Consider the following 17061-nt stretch of genomic DNA (forward strand, 5'->3'; position numbering starts at 1 on the left):
ATATCTGGTCAGAGGTTCAGCAATCAAAACAATATTTGAAGTGCCTGTGGCAACACAACTATTCTAACAATTCCTTATTTCACTCATTTTCAAAATGTAATGTATACAAACCAATTTTTGAGCACTTGGTTTTCACACTAAATGGGCTGAATGTGCCTTCAAGCAGGAGGAATTAAAAATTCCTCTGCTTTTTAAACAGTGCCACACCCACATATTTTTCCACAGTTACTTGAAAAAGATAAACTATAAGACCATAAGACATAGAAGCAGAATTAGGCCATATAGCCCACTGTGTCCTCTCCACCATTCTACCATGACTGATTTATTGTTCCATTCAACCCTATTCTCCTGCCTTCTCCCTGCAATCTTTAACATCCTTATTAATTAGAACCTATCAAAGTCCACTTTAAATATACCCAATGACTTGGCCTCCACAGCCATCTGCAGCAATGAATTCCAAGGATACACCACCTTCTGGCTAAAGAAACTCCACCTCATCTCTGTTCTAAAGCAACGTCATTGTATTCTGAGGCTGTGCTCTTCAGTCCTAGACTTCCCCACGATGGGCAAGATTTCCATGTCCACTCCATCCATACTCTATCCACACTCTTTCAATATTCAATAGGTTTCAATGAGGTGCCCACTCATTATTCTAAACTCCAGCAAGTACAGGCCTAGAACGCTCCTCATAAGTTACCTCTTCCATTCTAGGATCATTCTCATAAACCTTCTCTGAATCCTCCCCAATGCCAGCACATCCCTTCTTAGATAAGGGACTCAGCCTTCAAGTTAACCTTAACAAATCCTGCACTAGGATTCCCAAGTCTACTTGCACCTCTGATTTTTGAATTTTAAGATAGTGTACACCGTTATTTCTTGTACCAAAGTGCATGACCATATGCCTCTCCTCACTGTATTCCATCTGCCACTTCTTTGCCCATTTTCCTAATCTATCCGTCTTTCTTCAGACTCCAAGCTTCCTCAGCACTACCTACCCCTCAACCTATCTTTGTATTGTCTGCAAACTTGGCTACAAAGCCGTCAATTCCATTATCCAGATCATTGACATGTAACATGGAAGAAAGTGATCCCAACACCAGTCCCTGAAGAACACCATTATTATGTAGCATAAATAATTTTGTCAAAAACAAAGCAAGTAGTATGCAACAGGTTTAAGTTACTAATTGATGAAAGCAGACCAGAGTTTGTATCTCCAGTTATTTCGTATGTCATTGATGTCACATTTGTTACTGACTGTTCACCACTAGGCTTTTCCACTGAGCTACTGCAGTCAGGCAGCTGGTCCTGTTGAAGAGTTTCATCTTCAGCCACAAATGAAATTACACCTGAAACAAAGAGAATAGATCCTCTGTCAACTGGAGTCATTGGGTAAAATTATTCCATAATGTATTGATTAAATCATAGAAATATACAGCACAGAAACAGGCCCTTCAGGTCCATCTTGTCCATACCAACTACGAGGCCTATCAATGCTAATCCCATTTGCCGGCATTAGGCCTGTTTCTCTCAATGCTTTTCCTGTCTTTTAAACATTATAATTGAATCTGCTTCCATCACCTCCCCTGGCAGCATGTTCTAGATATTCAACACCCTCTGAGTGGAAAAACTCACACCTTTATCTCTTAAATTGCACCCCTTTCACTTAAATGTGTGCAATCTAGCTATGGAAAAGAAAAGATTCTTTCTGTCTGTCATATCCAGGCCTGCTCCTCATAATTTTATGAACTTCTTAGCCCTTTAGGTTTCAGTAAGAATAAACCAGCCTATCCTTATAACTACATCCCTTCATTCTTGGCAACATCCTAGTGAATCTCTATGAACTTTTTCCATTGCTACCACATCCTTTTTGATTCTGGGTGATCAAATTGGTGCACAATGCTGTAAGTGCAGACTAACCAATATTTTGTACAAATGCGACATGGCACCCATATGTATTGTTTCTTAAAGTTACTATTTAAGTGAAGACTCCAATTTTTGGTGCATTGATCAAGTATTCACATTGTGCTCTGTACAAAATTGGAAAAACAAAAAGAGATTGGGTGACCATTTGCAGCATATCCACAAGGGTGATCTTGAGTTTCCAGTAGTCCGTCACTTTAAAATTCCATCCCATTCTCACTTTGATCTCTCTCTCTTGGACTCTCATACTGTTCCAACAAAGACAGATTTAAATTCAAGGAAGATCATCACATCTTCCAACTCAAGACTTCATGGTGAAATCAGAAATTTCAAATAAATTGCATTTCCCATTTGAATCAGTACTGGCCAGTAGATCATCAACCTGATACATTACCTCACTTCTTCTCTCTCCATCTGAGTTGTTGTGTATTTGCAGCATTCTGTTTTTATTTTAAATTTCTAGCTTTTTAAAATGTGCTTCTCACGTACACTGTAACTTAAAATTCCAGTTTTTCTTTTTTTTCTTTTTTTATCTTCTCTGTTTTTATTAATCTCCTACTTACATTTTTTTCAGGAATATCTTCCATGTTTATATCCTTCATCATTCTCTCATGGTCAATCACAGACCACAACAGCTTATTTCATGCAGTCTCTCTTAGCCACCCCATCACACCTATAATCATTCTACCCCTCCCCTTTCTGCAGCTTAAATATGTCTAATTTCTAATTTTTTTCAGCCCTGATAAAAAAAATTCCAGCTTGAAATGTTAATTCAGTTTCTCACTTCACAAATAATTTCACAGTCTGTTTGTATCAAATCTTTGTTTTTCATCTCTAAGCTGACTTTTGATCTGTATTTAAAAGAGAACATTTCTCCAAGAAAAGATTATCAAAGCAAAATTCAGTCTTCTGAAGTGTGTTTCATTAATGAGATCAATATCCAGCAGCAGGAAGTTAAATAAAATTGTTTTCACCTAAAGAGCTGGCTGGAACAAGGACATTAAAAACAGCTGTTGATGATGGCTCCCCCGCTGGGGGCAGACAGAACAATTCAATGATCAATGAACTATTTTACAGTATCATGCTTAATGGATATCCAAGGAACTTTCCTGAAGACATAGATTTTAAGGGGGTTAAGTTTTACACTGAAAGAAATTCCTCTTTAAGGAGTAGCGCTGAAAGATTTACTGTGTCATCGAGATGAAACAAATACAAAAATGTTAAACAATAATGTCTTAAGAAACCTTAGCCACCAGGAACAGCTACTGGAAATTGTATCATATGTTGTGCTTAATTTTCAAACTTATTTTTTTTCAAATAAGCTGAACTCCCCTACTGTCTTCAATGTCCCTGTGTGTTTAATATCCCTCTCTCACCTACCATCCAATTCAAATGAAGCTTTATTTTGTTATTTCTTAAACTTGGGTCATTTTTACATTTACTTAACTTTTAATTTACTTGCATTGTCTCACAGAACTAAACTTTTTACCTTACCCATGAAGGTAAAAGACTCAGATTTTACTTCATATATTTTCTTGGTTTAGCATAACCAGGTAACTAGTATTCTGACATTGACTTATTCTTTGCACTGGATAACATAAGTGACTACAAAAAAATTCACTACTCATCCACAATGAAAATTAAAGAAATAACACTTATACAGTATATTCCTGCATACTTTAATGTGTACATAATTCACATTACATTAATGTTTAAATAATTTTCTTTTCATTTTATGAGTGGGTAGAAGAATGCACTGTGTGCAGTATAGAGAAAGTATTGGTGTAAGGCTTGAAGTCAATCTATCGAGCCTCATGGAGCCAAGCCAACACCAAAATAATTTCAGTGCATTTTGGTGGCTGCAGAATGGGCAAGCATGAAGAGAATGTCAAATAAAGGCTTCAAGTAGAAATATTAAAAGTTAAATGCTGTGACACAAGAAGATTGTTCATAGTTAAATTCAATTAACTTAAATTAAAGAACAAGTAGAAAGATAGAAAGCACTGTATCCATAAGTGAATGCATGCATAATCGAAATCTGGAGGCAAGATCCTTTATTCAGATGGAGAATCAAAGTGGTCCAAGTAAAAAGATATGCATTGTGCATGACCCACATATTTTAGATCAGTTACTTCTGCTTTCTATCATTCAACCATCTCCAGAACAAAATCTCCCATTTTTCCTTTGAAACTTTGGCTTTAAACTTCTCATGCTTCTTACACATTATTTCATCAAAATCATATTGAAATGTTAAATAAGCTGCATTCACATGCAATACATTCACTTGATAACTTCCCTGAAAGTTAAAATAAATTATTCAAATCTTTTCTATTTGCTTAATTGGTAGCCATACCTGTAAAGTTTCCTCGCTTCCATGATAAAACATTGATCTCATAGGGAACAGTTTGTCCGGCCTTTAATGTAACAAATGGTTCTCCACTCACTATTAACATGTCTGAAATAACCTGGAAACATATTTTCATCCATTTTTGTAAAATAAGGCAAGCTCGTTCATGTAGGTAATTATATTTTAACAATTATTAACTTTTGTAAACAGTTGTAATACAACCGCAATTTATTGGCAAGTCTTGCCACAGCTCCAATAGATTATTGAAAAGCTGCAACAAATTGGATACTTATGTATGCAGTTCATTACTTGTGGGTACACTCAACAGTACAGAGTCAAGTATTTACAAAGTAACATACAGTACACCTATATTGCCAAAGCAATAACAAGATAGCCTCAGGGCCAATTTCAATTTTAACCTTCTTGCAACCCATATGTTCCTGCAACATCAAGTACCAATTTGATGCCCAGTCTTCAATTAAATAAAAGCAAAACTGAGAGTCTCAAATGTATTAATCAGAGCAACTGGGGTTCTATGAATATAATAAAACTTTCTTTGCATCTTGTATGTGCTATTTTACAAAAAAAGAATCAAAACAAAAACTGTAGATTTGGGAAATCTGAACGAAAGGAAGGAAGAAACTGGAAACATTGAACAGACTGGGCAGTATCGATGGAGAAAATCAACACTTCAGATCAGCAATCCTTCATCAAAGCTTTCATTAGACTTGAACTTTTGAGTCAGCTTCTCTTTGCCTAACCTGCTGAATGCTTCTAACATTGTCTGTTTTGTACCAAAGTATAGACAGATGCTTTGCTTACCCACCAATGACATTTTTTAAAGTGCAGAATATCAACATGTGGAACACATTTACAAACACTGTATCATTTCCCCCTTTCTATTAAGAGTAATTCACATATCCACACCACTCAAATACTTAAGTTTTCTTCTCAGAGGATATCAAGCTTAATGTGGTCAAGTCTAAACATCTCACCTTACATGTTAACTTAGTCTGAGTGTAATTGGGAACCATTATGACCTTCTTTGTAATCTGTTTTACTTGGCAGTCTATCACAATATGATCCATTGATGCTGGCATTTTGCCTATCCCTTTGAGGTTGAAGATGCGCTCAGTACCATCTGTTAGGTTTGCCAGGACAAGTTTACCCTGTGAGAAAGGAAGAAGTGCAAGAGAAATTGTCAGACAAAAAAATCCTCTTTTGCTGTTGAGCTTTTACTTCTTTTGTATACAATCGAATATTTCAGTGTATTGGGTAACTATTTCCAAACAAAATGTAAAATGCTTGGCAAAATTAACAAAGTTGATGAAAGCAACTAAAATAATCTGTTATTACATAATCTATATAACTTGAAGGGTGCATAGGTTTCTGTAATAAACAAGGAATATGGAGTACTAAACAAAATATAATGGCAGTTGAAGTTTAGAAATTAGTCTTCTAATCCGATTACATAACAGCCTACCAAGTAAAGCAAAATAATAGATTTAATTTCCTTTACATGGCATTAAATGGAAATAAAATGTTGTAATCAGTGTTACATTAGGTGAAGCAAAGCAACCAAACCAAAAATACATTCAGTGGCCACTTTATTAAGTACAGGAGTGGAACTCAATGTGGTCTTCTACTGCTGTAGCTCATCCAATTCAAGGTTCAACATGTGGTGCATTCAGAGATGCTCTTCTGCACACAACTGTTGTAAAGTGTGCTTACTTGAGTTACTGTTGCCATCCTGTCAGCTTGAATCAGTCTGAGCTGCCATTAGGTTCAGATATGGCCCAAGTGCGGAGTGAGAGACACTGAAGTAGGTTGATAGTTCATAGACATTAATGCAAACAGTGTTAAAGGGGAAAGAAAACATTAAACACTAGGCCAAACAGGGCCACTAACTAAAACTCTGAAATGGAAAAAACGAAGCAAACACTGCGGTTGAAAGAACAACTAAAATATAAATTGACTACCGCTAGTCTTCAGAGTCAGTTGACTCGACAGTCCAATTTCTCAGGCAAGGCCGAATGCAAACAGGCAGCAAAGCGTTGCTGTGCTGTGTCTCCAAGCACTACGACGACAAGTATGGAGTTAAGTACTATCACAATGAAATAATAATTAGCTGACACGTGCATATTCACAATTGCAATTGCCATACCATCTATAAATACTATCTATAAATTTGTTGACGATACAACCATTGTTGGTAGAATCTCAGGTGGTGACGAGAGGGCGTACAGGGGTGAGATATGCCAACTAGTGGAATGGTGCCACTGCAATAACCTGGCACTCAATGTCAGTAAGACAAAAGAGCTGATTGTGGACTTCAGGAAGGGTAAGACGAAGGAACACATACCAATCCTCATAGAGGGATTAGAAGTGGAGAGAGTGAGCAGCTTCAAGTTCCTGGGTGTCAAGATCTCTGAGGGTCTAATCTGGTCCTAACATATCAATGTAGTTATAAAGAAGGCAAGACAGCGGCGAGACATTATCAGGAGTTTGAAGAGATTTGGCATGTCAACAAATACACTCAAAAGCTTCTATAGTTGCACCGTGGAGAGCATGCTGATAGGCTACATCACTCTCTAGCATGGAGGGTTACTGCACAGGACCGAAAGAAGCTGCAGAATGTTGTAAATCTAGTCAGCTCCACCTTGGGTACGAGCCTACAAAGCACCCAGGACATCTTTAGGGAGCGGTGTCTCAGAAAGGCAGCGTCCATTATTAAGGACCTCCAGCATGCAGGTCATGCCCTTTTCTCACTGTTACCATCAGGTAGGAGGCACAGAAGCCTGAAGGCACACACTCAGTGATCAGGAACAGCTTCTTCTCCTCTGCCATTATTATTATTATTATGTTTTACTTTATTTTTTTCTCTTTCATAGATTATGTATTGTATTGAACTGCTGCTGCTAAGTTAACAAATTTCACGTCACATGCTAGTGATAATAAACCTGATTCTGATTCTGATCTACTACGCTGCTGAAGCCATGGATGTGACACGAGCATTCTCCTCTGATTTCACTCATTAACAAAACATTTTCTCCCACAGAACTGCTGCTCACTAGATACATTTTTTTTTGTTTTTTCACAGCATCCTTTGTAAAATCTAGAGACTGTTCTGCATGAAAAATCACAGGGGGTGATCAGTGTCTGAAATAACTCAACCCACCCCGTCTGGCACCAACAATTATTGCATGGTAAAAGTGACCTAGATCACACTTCTTCCCCATTCTGATGTTTGGTCTGAAGAGCAAATGAACCTCTTGACTATGTCTACATTCTTTTATATATTAAGTTGCTGCCACATGATTGGCTGATTCAATAATTGCATTAATAAGCAGCTGTATATAGGGTTAACTAATAAAGTGGCCTCAGAGCGTATGTTCCCTAGTTTTTCATTTACACAGGTTTATTTATGTATTCTACACAACACTGCCACATGGATATCAGTGAGGAAGGTTATAAAGGCCACGTTTGTTCTTTCATCCAAAAATAAACATGATTTTCCTCTTGACTACATCCAAATGTTTCTTAAATAATCATTGAATCTTTGTCACCTCTCACCAGTCCAGAGTTCTATTCCATATGCTCACCAATCTGTGGGGAGAAAGTATTTTCTGGATGCAGCCCTTAAAATTACCTTAAATTTATTTGAAACATTATATGATGTTGGCATAGCTTTGGACCAAATTTGTTCTCTCTATTATTTATATCTATCTATACCTTATAGAGAATAGCTTCTTAGTTACCACCTTTTAAGAGAGAACATCACATGTTTTCATCTTGGGTTACTAGGGATTGAGCTTGTGGTTCTGTTGCACTACCCCCAGAGCTTTTTGACCATTGGCACTAAATCCATTTTCACATATTAGTTCCCTATCCTTCTATATTTTGCATAGTCAAGTGTTGTCTAAGTATCTCTTAAATATAGTAGAAATATGGAAACATAGAAAACCTGCAGCACAATACAGGCCCATCGGACCACAATGCTGTGCCGAAAATGTACTTACTTTAGAAATTACCTAGGGTTACACATAACCCTCTATTTTTCTAAGCTCCATGTACCTATCCAGAAGTCTCTTAAAAGACCCTATCGTATCCACCTCCACCGCCGCCACTGGCAGCCTATTCCATGCATTCACCACTCTCTGCGTAAAAAACTTACCCCTGACATCTCCTCTGTACCTACTTCCAAGCACCTTAAAACTGTGCCCTCTCGTGTAAGCCATTTCAGCCCTGGGAAAAAGTCTCTGACTATCCACACGATCAATGCCTTTCATCATGTTATACACCTCTATTAGGTCACCTCTCATCCTCGGTCGCTCCAAGGAGAAAAGGCCAAGTTCACTCAACCTATTCTCCCCAATCCAGGCAACATCCTTGTAAATCTCCTCTGCACCCTTTCTACAGTTTTCACATCCTTCCTGCAGTGAGATGACCAGAACTGAGCACAGTACTCCAAGTGGAGTCTGACCAGAGTCCTATATAGCTGTAACATTACCTCTCGGCTCTTAAACTCAATCCCATGGTTGATGAAGGCCAGTGCACCATATGCCTTCTTAACCACAGAGTCAACCTGCGCAGCAGCTTTGAGCGTCCGATGGACTCGGACCCCAAGATCCCCCTGATCCGCCACACTGCCAAGCATCTTACCATTAATACTATATTTTGCAATCATATTTGACCTACCAAAATGAACCACCTCACACTTATCTGGGTTGAACTCCATCTGCCACTTCTCAGCCCAGTTTTGTGTCCTGTTGATGTCCCACTGCAACCTCTGAAAGCCCTCCACACTATCCACAACATCCCCAACCTTTGTGTCATAGCAAATTTACTAACCCATCCCTCCACTTCCTCATACAGGTAATTTATAAAAATCACGAAGAGAAGGGGTCCCAGACAGATCCGTGAGGCACACCACTGGCCACAACCTCCACGCAGAATATGACTCATCTACAACCACTCGTTCCCTTCTGTGGACAAGCCAATTCTGGATCCACAAAGCAAAGTTCCCATGGATCCCATGCCTCCTTACTTTCTCAATAAGCCTTGCATGGGGTACCTTATCAAATGCCTTGCTGAAATCCATATACACTACATCTACTGCTCTACCTTCATCAATGTGTTTAGTCACATCCTCAAAAAATTCAATCAGGCTCGTAAGGCATGACCTGCTTTGACAAAGCCATGCTGACTATTCCTAATCATATTATGCCTCTCCAAATGTTCATAAATCCTGCCCCTCAAGATCTTTTCCATCAACTTACCAACCATCATCTCTACTACCTTTCTTGAATAAGGGAACAACATCTGCAACCCTTCAATCCTCTGGAACCTCTCTCGGCCCCATTGATAATGCAAAGATCATTGTCAGAGGCTCAGTAATCTCCTCCCTCACCTCCCACAGTAGCCTGGGGTATATCTCGTCCGATCCCGGAGACTTATCCAACTTGATGCTTTTCAAAAGCTCCAGCACATCCTCTTTCTTAATGCCTATATGCTCAAGCTTTTCAATCCACTCAAAGTCATCCCTACAATCGCCAAGATCTTTTTCCGTAGTGAATACTGAAGCAAAGTATTCATTAAGTACCTCTACCATCTCCTCCGGTTCCATACACACTTTCCCACTGTCACACTTGATTGGTCCTATTCTCTCATGCCTTATCATCTTGCTCTTCACATACTTGTAGAATGACTTGGGATTTTCTTTAATCCTGCTCGCCAAGGCTTTCTCATGGCCCCTTCTGGCTCTCCTAATTTCATTCTTAAGCTCCTTCCTGCTAGCCTTATAATTTTCTAGATCTCTACCATTACCTAGTTTTTTGAACCTTTCACAGGCTTTCCTTTTCTTCTTGACTAGATTTTCAACAGTTTCTTCTTGACTAGAGTTTCAGTAGTAGTATCTACCTCCACCACACCCTCTGGCAGCGAATTTCAGATATCAACCATTTTCACTATGAAAGAACATACCTGTCAAATTCCTTTTAAAACTCCTTTCTTTCTCCTTAAACACATCCTTCATGTTTTCTGTTCTATGTATTTTGTCTGAGCGTCTTATAATTTTTCTAAATCTATCAGGAAATCATTCATTCTTCTTTGCTGCAAGTAAACCATACCCACTCTCTACGATTTCTCCCATTACTCAAAACCAGACAGAGCTCTAATTATTCTCCTCTGTGCTCTCTTCAATGTAAATATGTCCCGTCCAAGCAGTGACAATCAAATCTGCACACTATATTCCAATTGTGGTCCAACTTTTTGTCAAGTTGCAACATAATGGCCCAGCTTTTCTGAATTATTACCCATTTACTGAATATGTTCTAGGTCCGATTGATTTCAAAAAATGCCATCAACTCGCACTTGTTGAGATTACATTCCATTTGTCAATGCTCTGCCGAACTTTGCAACTATAACCTGCTATAGGCTGAGGCAATCTTCCTTGATATCCGTAACACCAGAAACTTTCCTGTGATCTGTAAATTTACTAAATCGTACCTTGAGCATTCACATCCAAGTTGTTAATATTTATCCAAAGCAGGGGTTCACAACCTGGGGTCCACAGACCCCTTGTCAAATGGCATTAGTCCATGACATAAAAAAGGTTGGAAATCTCTAATCTAAGGGGACATCGTTCTATTTTGAGGCTGTGCTCTGGTCCTAGACTCTTGCACTATTGGAAATATTCTCCATGTCCACTCAATCTAGGGCTTTCAATTTTCTTAGAATACAATATGAGTGAAATTCTGAAGTGATCATAGTTGAAAAATCATTTTGATGTTTGCCACCATGATGTTTCCCACCTGTGTGACGTAACAATAGATTGCTATTACTCATGGGTACCACAGTCCAAAGACATACCAGTTAATAGGTTAATTAGTCATTGCAAATTGTTCCATAATTGGATTGGAGTTAAATTGGTGTATTGTTGGACAGCGTGGCTTGAAGAGCTGGAAGGGCCTATTCCGTGCTGTATCTCTAAATAAATAAATAGATCACAAAGATGAATCACTGTCCCAATAGCTACCTATGCTCCACTGGTCATAGATTTTCAACCAAAAGAGCATTCTTTCCATCACCATCTCCACCCGGTCACCAGACCAATTTTGGATCCAATTGCCTACTCAGCTTGGATCCCACATGCCTTATACACTGAAGCAGCCCACCAAAGAAGGCCCTAGTAAAGTCCACACAAACAATATCTCCCACCCTTCCTTCATCTATCTTCTTTATTAAATCCTCACAAACACAATTAAACTAGTGAGACAGGATTTCTCCCACACAGAGACATGCTGAAAAATCATAATCAGTTCCTATCTTTCCAAAACACATATATCTTATCCCTTAGAATTTTCTGCAATAACTCCACAACCACCGATGTAAGCCTCATTGGCCTTTAGTTACACAAACATGAGAAAACCTGCAGATGCTGGAATTCCAGGGGAAAACACACAAAATGCTGGAGGAACTCAGCAGGTCAGGCAGTATCTATGGAAATGAATAAACAGTTTACTTTACTTTATTGTTGCCAAACAATTGATAGTAGAGCGTACAATCATCGCAGCGATATTTGATTCTGCGCTTCGCGCTCCCTGGAGTACAAATCGATAGTAAATAGTAAAAATTTAAATTATAAATCATAAATTGAAAATAGAAAAGGGAAAGTAAGGTAGTGCAAAAAAACCAAGAGGCAGGTCTGGATATTTGAAGGGTACGGCCCAGATCCGGGTCAGGATTCGTTCAGCAGTCTTATCACAGTTGGAAAGAAGCTGTTCCCAAATCTGGCCGTACAAGTCTTCAAGCTCCTGAGCCTTCTCCCGGAGGGAAGAGGGATGAAAAGTGTGTTGGCTGGGTGGGTTGTGTCCTTGATTATCCTGGCAGCACTGCTACGACAGCTGCGGTGTAAAGTGAGTCCAAGGATGGAAGATTGGTTTGTGTAATGTGCTGGGCTGTGTTCACATCATCAGTTGATGTTTCAGGCTGGAACCCTTAGTCAGTGCCTTTGGTTAAGTGGCTTTTCCCTGCTGCTCTCCTTAAATGAAGGAAAAACATTAACTATTCTGGCTCCTCAGATGTGACCAACAAAATGCAAAATTCTCTGTCAGGGCTCCATCTATTTCTTCCCTTGTTACTTATTGTAATCTCAGACAGATCTCATTTGGTCCTGTGCACATCAACCCCTATGCATTCCTTGATTGCACCTCCTATTTCTTCATTCTGACAAGCTCCAGGTTACCTATGTACCCTTCTGTGGCTTTATGTCCTTCTCCTTAGTGAGTACAGATGAAAAATATTCATTAGCAACTTGTCCAAATGGCCTGGTCCCTGTATTCAATACTTTGAGATTTTTCTGTATTTAATTTTGTAATGTGACAAAATGGAACCTGTATAATCCCAGAGTGCTTTGCTATAAATTAAGTGTGTATGTAGCAAGAGGCATGTAATGTCCTGCTCATTGTCCATTGTGTAACAAAGGGGAGATTGACAAAATGTGTGAGCTTAAATAAATGTACTACAGCTGCTAAATGGAAGAGCTGATCCTCAGTACAGATAACAGCCAAAGAATAGTCTGAAAACAAATTAAAAAAACGAACATTGTAAGCTGTAAATTAGAAGTGTCATGCCACTATGAGGAGTGGAGGTGCTTCTCCTTGCAGGTAATAACAAGTCTGTGAACAGATCCACTCTGTGTTTTTTGGTTCTCTGTTAAAAGACCTAGCAAAAGGTACATGACATCCTTCAGGGACCTTAGCTTTCCCTGGCTACCTACACCTTCCTGATATACATAAAAGGTCCTGGGATTCCCTTTAAGTTTTCTTGATATTCATGGCCCCTTTTCTCGCTCCTAATTTCTACCTTAAGTTATAAACACGAGATTCTGCAGATGCTGGTAATCCAGAGCAACACAAACAAAATGCTGGAAGAACTCACCAAGTCAGGCAACATCTATAGAAAGGAACAAACAGTCAATGTTTTGTGCTGACACCCTTCATCAGGACTGGAAAGGAAGTGGGAAGAAGCCAGAATAAGAAGATGGGAGAAGGGATAGAAGTACAAGCTGGAAGCTGATAGGTGAAACCGTGGATGGGGAGGGGGGTGGTGAGAAGCTGGGAGCTGATGGTGGAAGAAGTGAAGATCTGAAGAAGAAGGCATATGTTAGGAGAGGAGAATAGACCTTGGGAGAAAGGGAAGGAGGAGAGGCACAAGTGGGAGGTGATATGCAGGTGAGGAAAAGAGAAGATGTAAAAGGGGAGCCACAGTAGGGAATGGAAGAAGAAGGAAGGGGAGGGGGAAAAATTACCAGAAGTTCAAGAAATCAATGTTATGCCATCAACTTAGAGACTACCCTGACAGACTATGAGGTGTTGCTCCTCCACCTGAGAGTGGCCTCATCATTGCAGCAGAGGAGGCTATGGACCAACACATTGTAATGGGAATGGGGATTGGAATTAAAATGCTGGCCATTAGGAAGTCCTGCTTGTAACGGATGGAGCAAAGGTGCTCAACAGCGGTCCCCCAATCCACGCCTGGTCTCACCGATGTAGAGAAGGTCACATCAAGAGCACAGGATATAGTGGATGACCCCAAAATATTTGCAGGTGAAGTGTTGCCTCACATGGAAGGAGTGAAAGGAGGTGAGGGAGGAGGTAAATGGGCAGGTGTAGTACTTCTTCCGCTAGTAGTAGGATCATCGTAAGTTCTCTTCTACACCGTCCTTTTTCTTCAGTAGACTCCCTCGATTCCAATTGCCTCTGCTATGTGTTTACTTTTCTCCCCCACCAAGATTCTCTAATCTTGGCATCATTGCCTTTCACCCTTATTGAAATATGCTGGTCCTGTACTCTTACTTATCTATATACTACTAAAACTCTCATGCTTTGTCTGTCTGTCTGTCTGTGGCCTCCAATTAGCGCAAACGGTGCATTACAGTGGCACTTTTTTTGGCTAAATCGAATTAAAATGTGCTAACTTACAGAATGCAGGCAACATTCAGGATTATATATTTGTATAAAATTGCTCCTTCGCAAAAATCAACAGGCTCCCTTTTAACCCGAGAGCCGATCCACCATCATGAAATCGGGACACAACAGCCCGAAGCATGCACACGGCCAGCCTCAGCAGCGACACCTACCGGAGCAAAAGGGCAGGGCAGCTCTATTTCGAGGGGTCACATTCTGCTAATCACCATCAGCATGTGCAGGATTGGGACAGATCCAACTGCCACCCATCAATAAGAGATAATTAAATCTTATTGTAATGATGTACTTCGAGACATCCTTAAAATCCTTTGCTGAAGTCAGTGGTGACTATATCACATCCATTTAGGAGAGTGCCAGCCCCATTATCAAGAATAATCAGCATCCTTTGGTGTTACTGCTTCATACTTTCTATCCAGCATTAGGGTAAAAAAAATGGTCAGCCTAAATATGCCATGTGGAGAGGGAAGGGGGACGTTATGGTCAAGAGATGTTGTCGAGAAGCGGCAAGGAGAGGGAGAGAACAAGAATCGGATGAGGCTAGGGCTACACAACTCCAGGATCAAAGAGTCAGGACAAAAAAAGATGAGAGAAAAAGAGACAGAGGAGGAGAGGCATGCACGTCTCCAGGATCAGAGACAAACAACAAACAGCAAAAGAGATGAAGAGACGGGGAATGAAAGGACTGCACGTCTCCAGAATGACAACAAGAGGCACAAGGGTGGCAGATAAACCAGAAATGATGCCATCAAAAGTGCCCTTTGTTAAACGAGGAGGACCTATATTTGCTTTGCTATGTATCATTCTTCTTTAATAAACTAAGGTTTTCTACTTCAGTTTGCAAAGCAAAGTGATACCAATGGCATTCAGGAAAATTTAATGTTCATTCTGGTCACATCAGACTGCACTACCCTTCTCTCACAGGGCATCCCAACGGGTCATCCCGTTGTCTAGTTCTCTGTTAAAAGACTCAGACTTGTGAGGTCCATCTGCATCTGTGTCCAATCTTCTTTCATCAGGTACTTTCTTACACTATTGAAATAACCCCTCCGGCAATGAAAGAGTTTAACTTTAGGACCAAATTCATCCCTTTCCATAATTTCTTGAGAAGTATATTATCTTGGACACTGTATTCCATAGATACTTCCCCCATCAGTCCAGTTTCATTTCAGATAAACTCAAAGTTATGGTTTATCTTTAACAGGAATTTCTCCATATTCTCTCAATAAAACTTTGCTGAATGCAAGTAAAATAATTACACTCCATCTAAGCCCCTTGCGCTAAGGCAATCCCAGTCAATAATGTGCAAGTTAAAGTCATTATTATTGTACTTCAGTTGTTCTTACGCTCTTCTGTCATTTGCTTACATATATGTGTCTCTAAATCCTGCTGGCTATTGGGAAACCTATATTATAACCCCAGTAAAGTGACTTCCCCTCTCTTTTTCCACAGTATATCCTCTCTAAGTATTGCTGTTATGTTCTCCCTAATCAATACTGTGACTCCTTCTCCTCTTCGCTGCTGTTCATCGACTATTGTTTAGCATTCAACACCATTATTCCCACAATTCTGATTGATAAGTTACAGAATCTAGGCCTCTGCAGTTGGATCCTCGACTTCCTAACTGGAAGATCACAACCTGTGCAGATTGGTGATAGCATATCCTTCTTGTTGACGATCAACACTGGCACACCTCAGGGATGTGTGCTTAGCCCACTGCTCTACTCTCTCATGACTGTGTGGCTTGGCATAGCTCAAACCATCTATAAATTTGCTGCTGATACAACCATTGCTGGTAGAATCTCAGATAGAGATGAGAGGGCGTACAGGAGTAAGATATACCAACTAATGGAGTGGGGTCACAGCAACAACCTTGCACTCAACATCAGTAACACGAAAGAGGTAACTGGGGACTTCAGGAAGGGTAAGATGAAGGAACACGTACCAATCCTCACAGAGGGATCAGAAGTGGAGAGAGTGAGCAGTTTCAAGTTCCTGGGTGTCAAGATCTTTGAGGACCTAACCTAGTCCCAACATATTGAGGCAGCTATAAGGAAACCAAGACAGCGACTATTCTTCATTTGGAGTTTGCAGAGATTTGGTATGTCAACAAAAACACTCGAAAACTTCTATAGATATACTGTGGAGAGTGTTCTGGCAGGTTGCATCACTGTCTGGTATGGGGGGTCGGGGGGCTAGGGTAGAGTGGTGGGGGCTACTGCACAAGACTGAAAGAAGCTACAGGGGGTCGTAAGTTTAAACCGGTTCCATCTTGGGTATAGCCTACAAAATACCCAGGACATCTTCAAGGAACAGTGTGTCAGAAGGGCAGCGTCCATTATTAAGGACCTCCAGCACCCAGGGCATGCACTTTTCTCATTGTTGCCATCAGGTCGGAGGTACAGAAGCCTGAAGGCACACACTCAGTGATTCAGGAACAGCTTCTTCCCTTCTGCCATCCAATTCCTAAATGGACATTGAACCAATGAACACTACCTTACTTTTTAAAATCTGTATTATTTCTGTTTGTGCACGATTTTCATCTTTTCAATATACATATACGGTAGTTGATTTACTTATTGATTTATTTTTACTTTTTTTCCTTCCATATTATGTATTGCATTGAACTGCTGCTGCTAAGTTAACAAATTTCACAATACATGCCGGTGATAATAAACCTGATTCTGATTCTTTTCCATTCCCCTCTGTTACATCTGGAACTTCAATATCCTAGAACATTAAGCTCCCAGTCTTGCCTTCTCTCAACCATGTTTCTGCGATTTCAGGAGTGATGAAGGGTCTCAACCC

General features: G+C 39.9%; 1 protein-coding gene across 1 annotated transcript in view; it reads right to left on the reverse strand.

The window, feature by feature from the left end:
* The window catches only part of LOC134348078 (cilia- and flagella-associated protein 47-like), a 712768-nt gene that overhangs the window by 235348 nt on the left and 460359 nt on the right, over positions 1-17061 (reverse strand). The window contains exons 48-50 of the mRNA XM_063050919.1: positions 5263-5436; positions 4274-4385; positions 1200-1346 (exon numbers count right to left, since the gene is read on the reverse strand). Of these exons, the coding sequence (XP_062906989.1) occupies positions 1200-1346; positions 4274-4385; positions 5263-5436 (433 nt within the window). The remainder of the gene's footprint in view (positions 1-1199; positions 1347-4273; positions 4386-5262; positions 5437-17061) is intronic.

This window comes from Mobula hypostoma, chromosome 6 (assembly GCF_963921235.1).
Source record: "Mobula hypostoma chromosome 6, sMobHyp1.1, whole genome shotgun sequence".
Lineage (NCBI taxonomy): Eukaryota > Metazoa > Chordata > Chondrichthyes > Myliobatiformes > Myliobatidae > Mobula > Mobula hypostoma.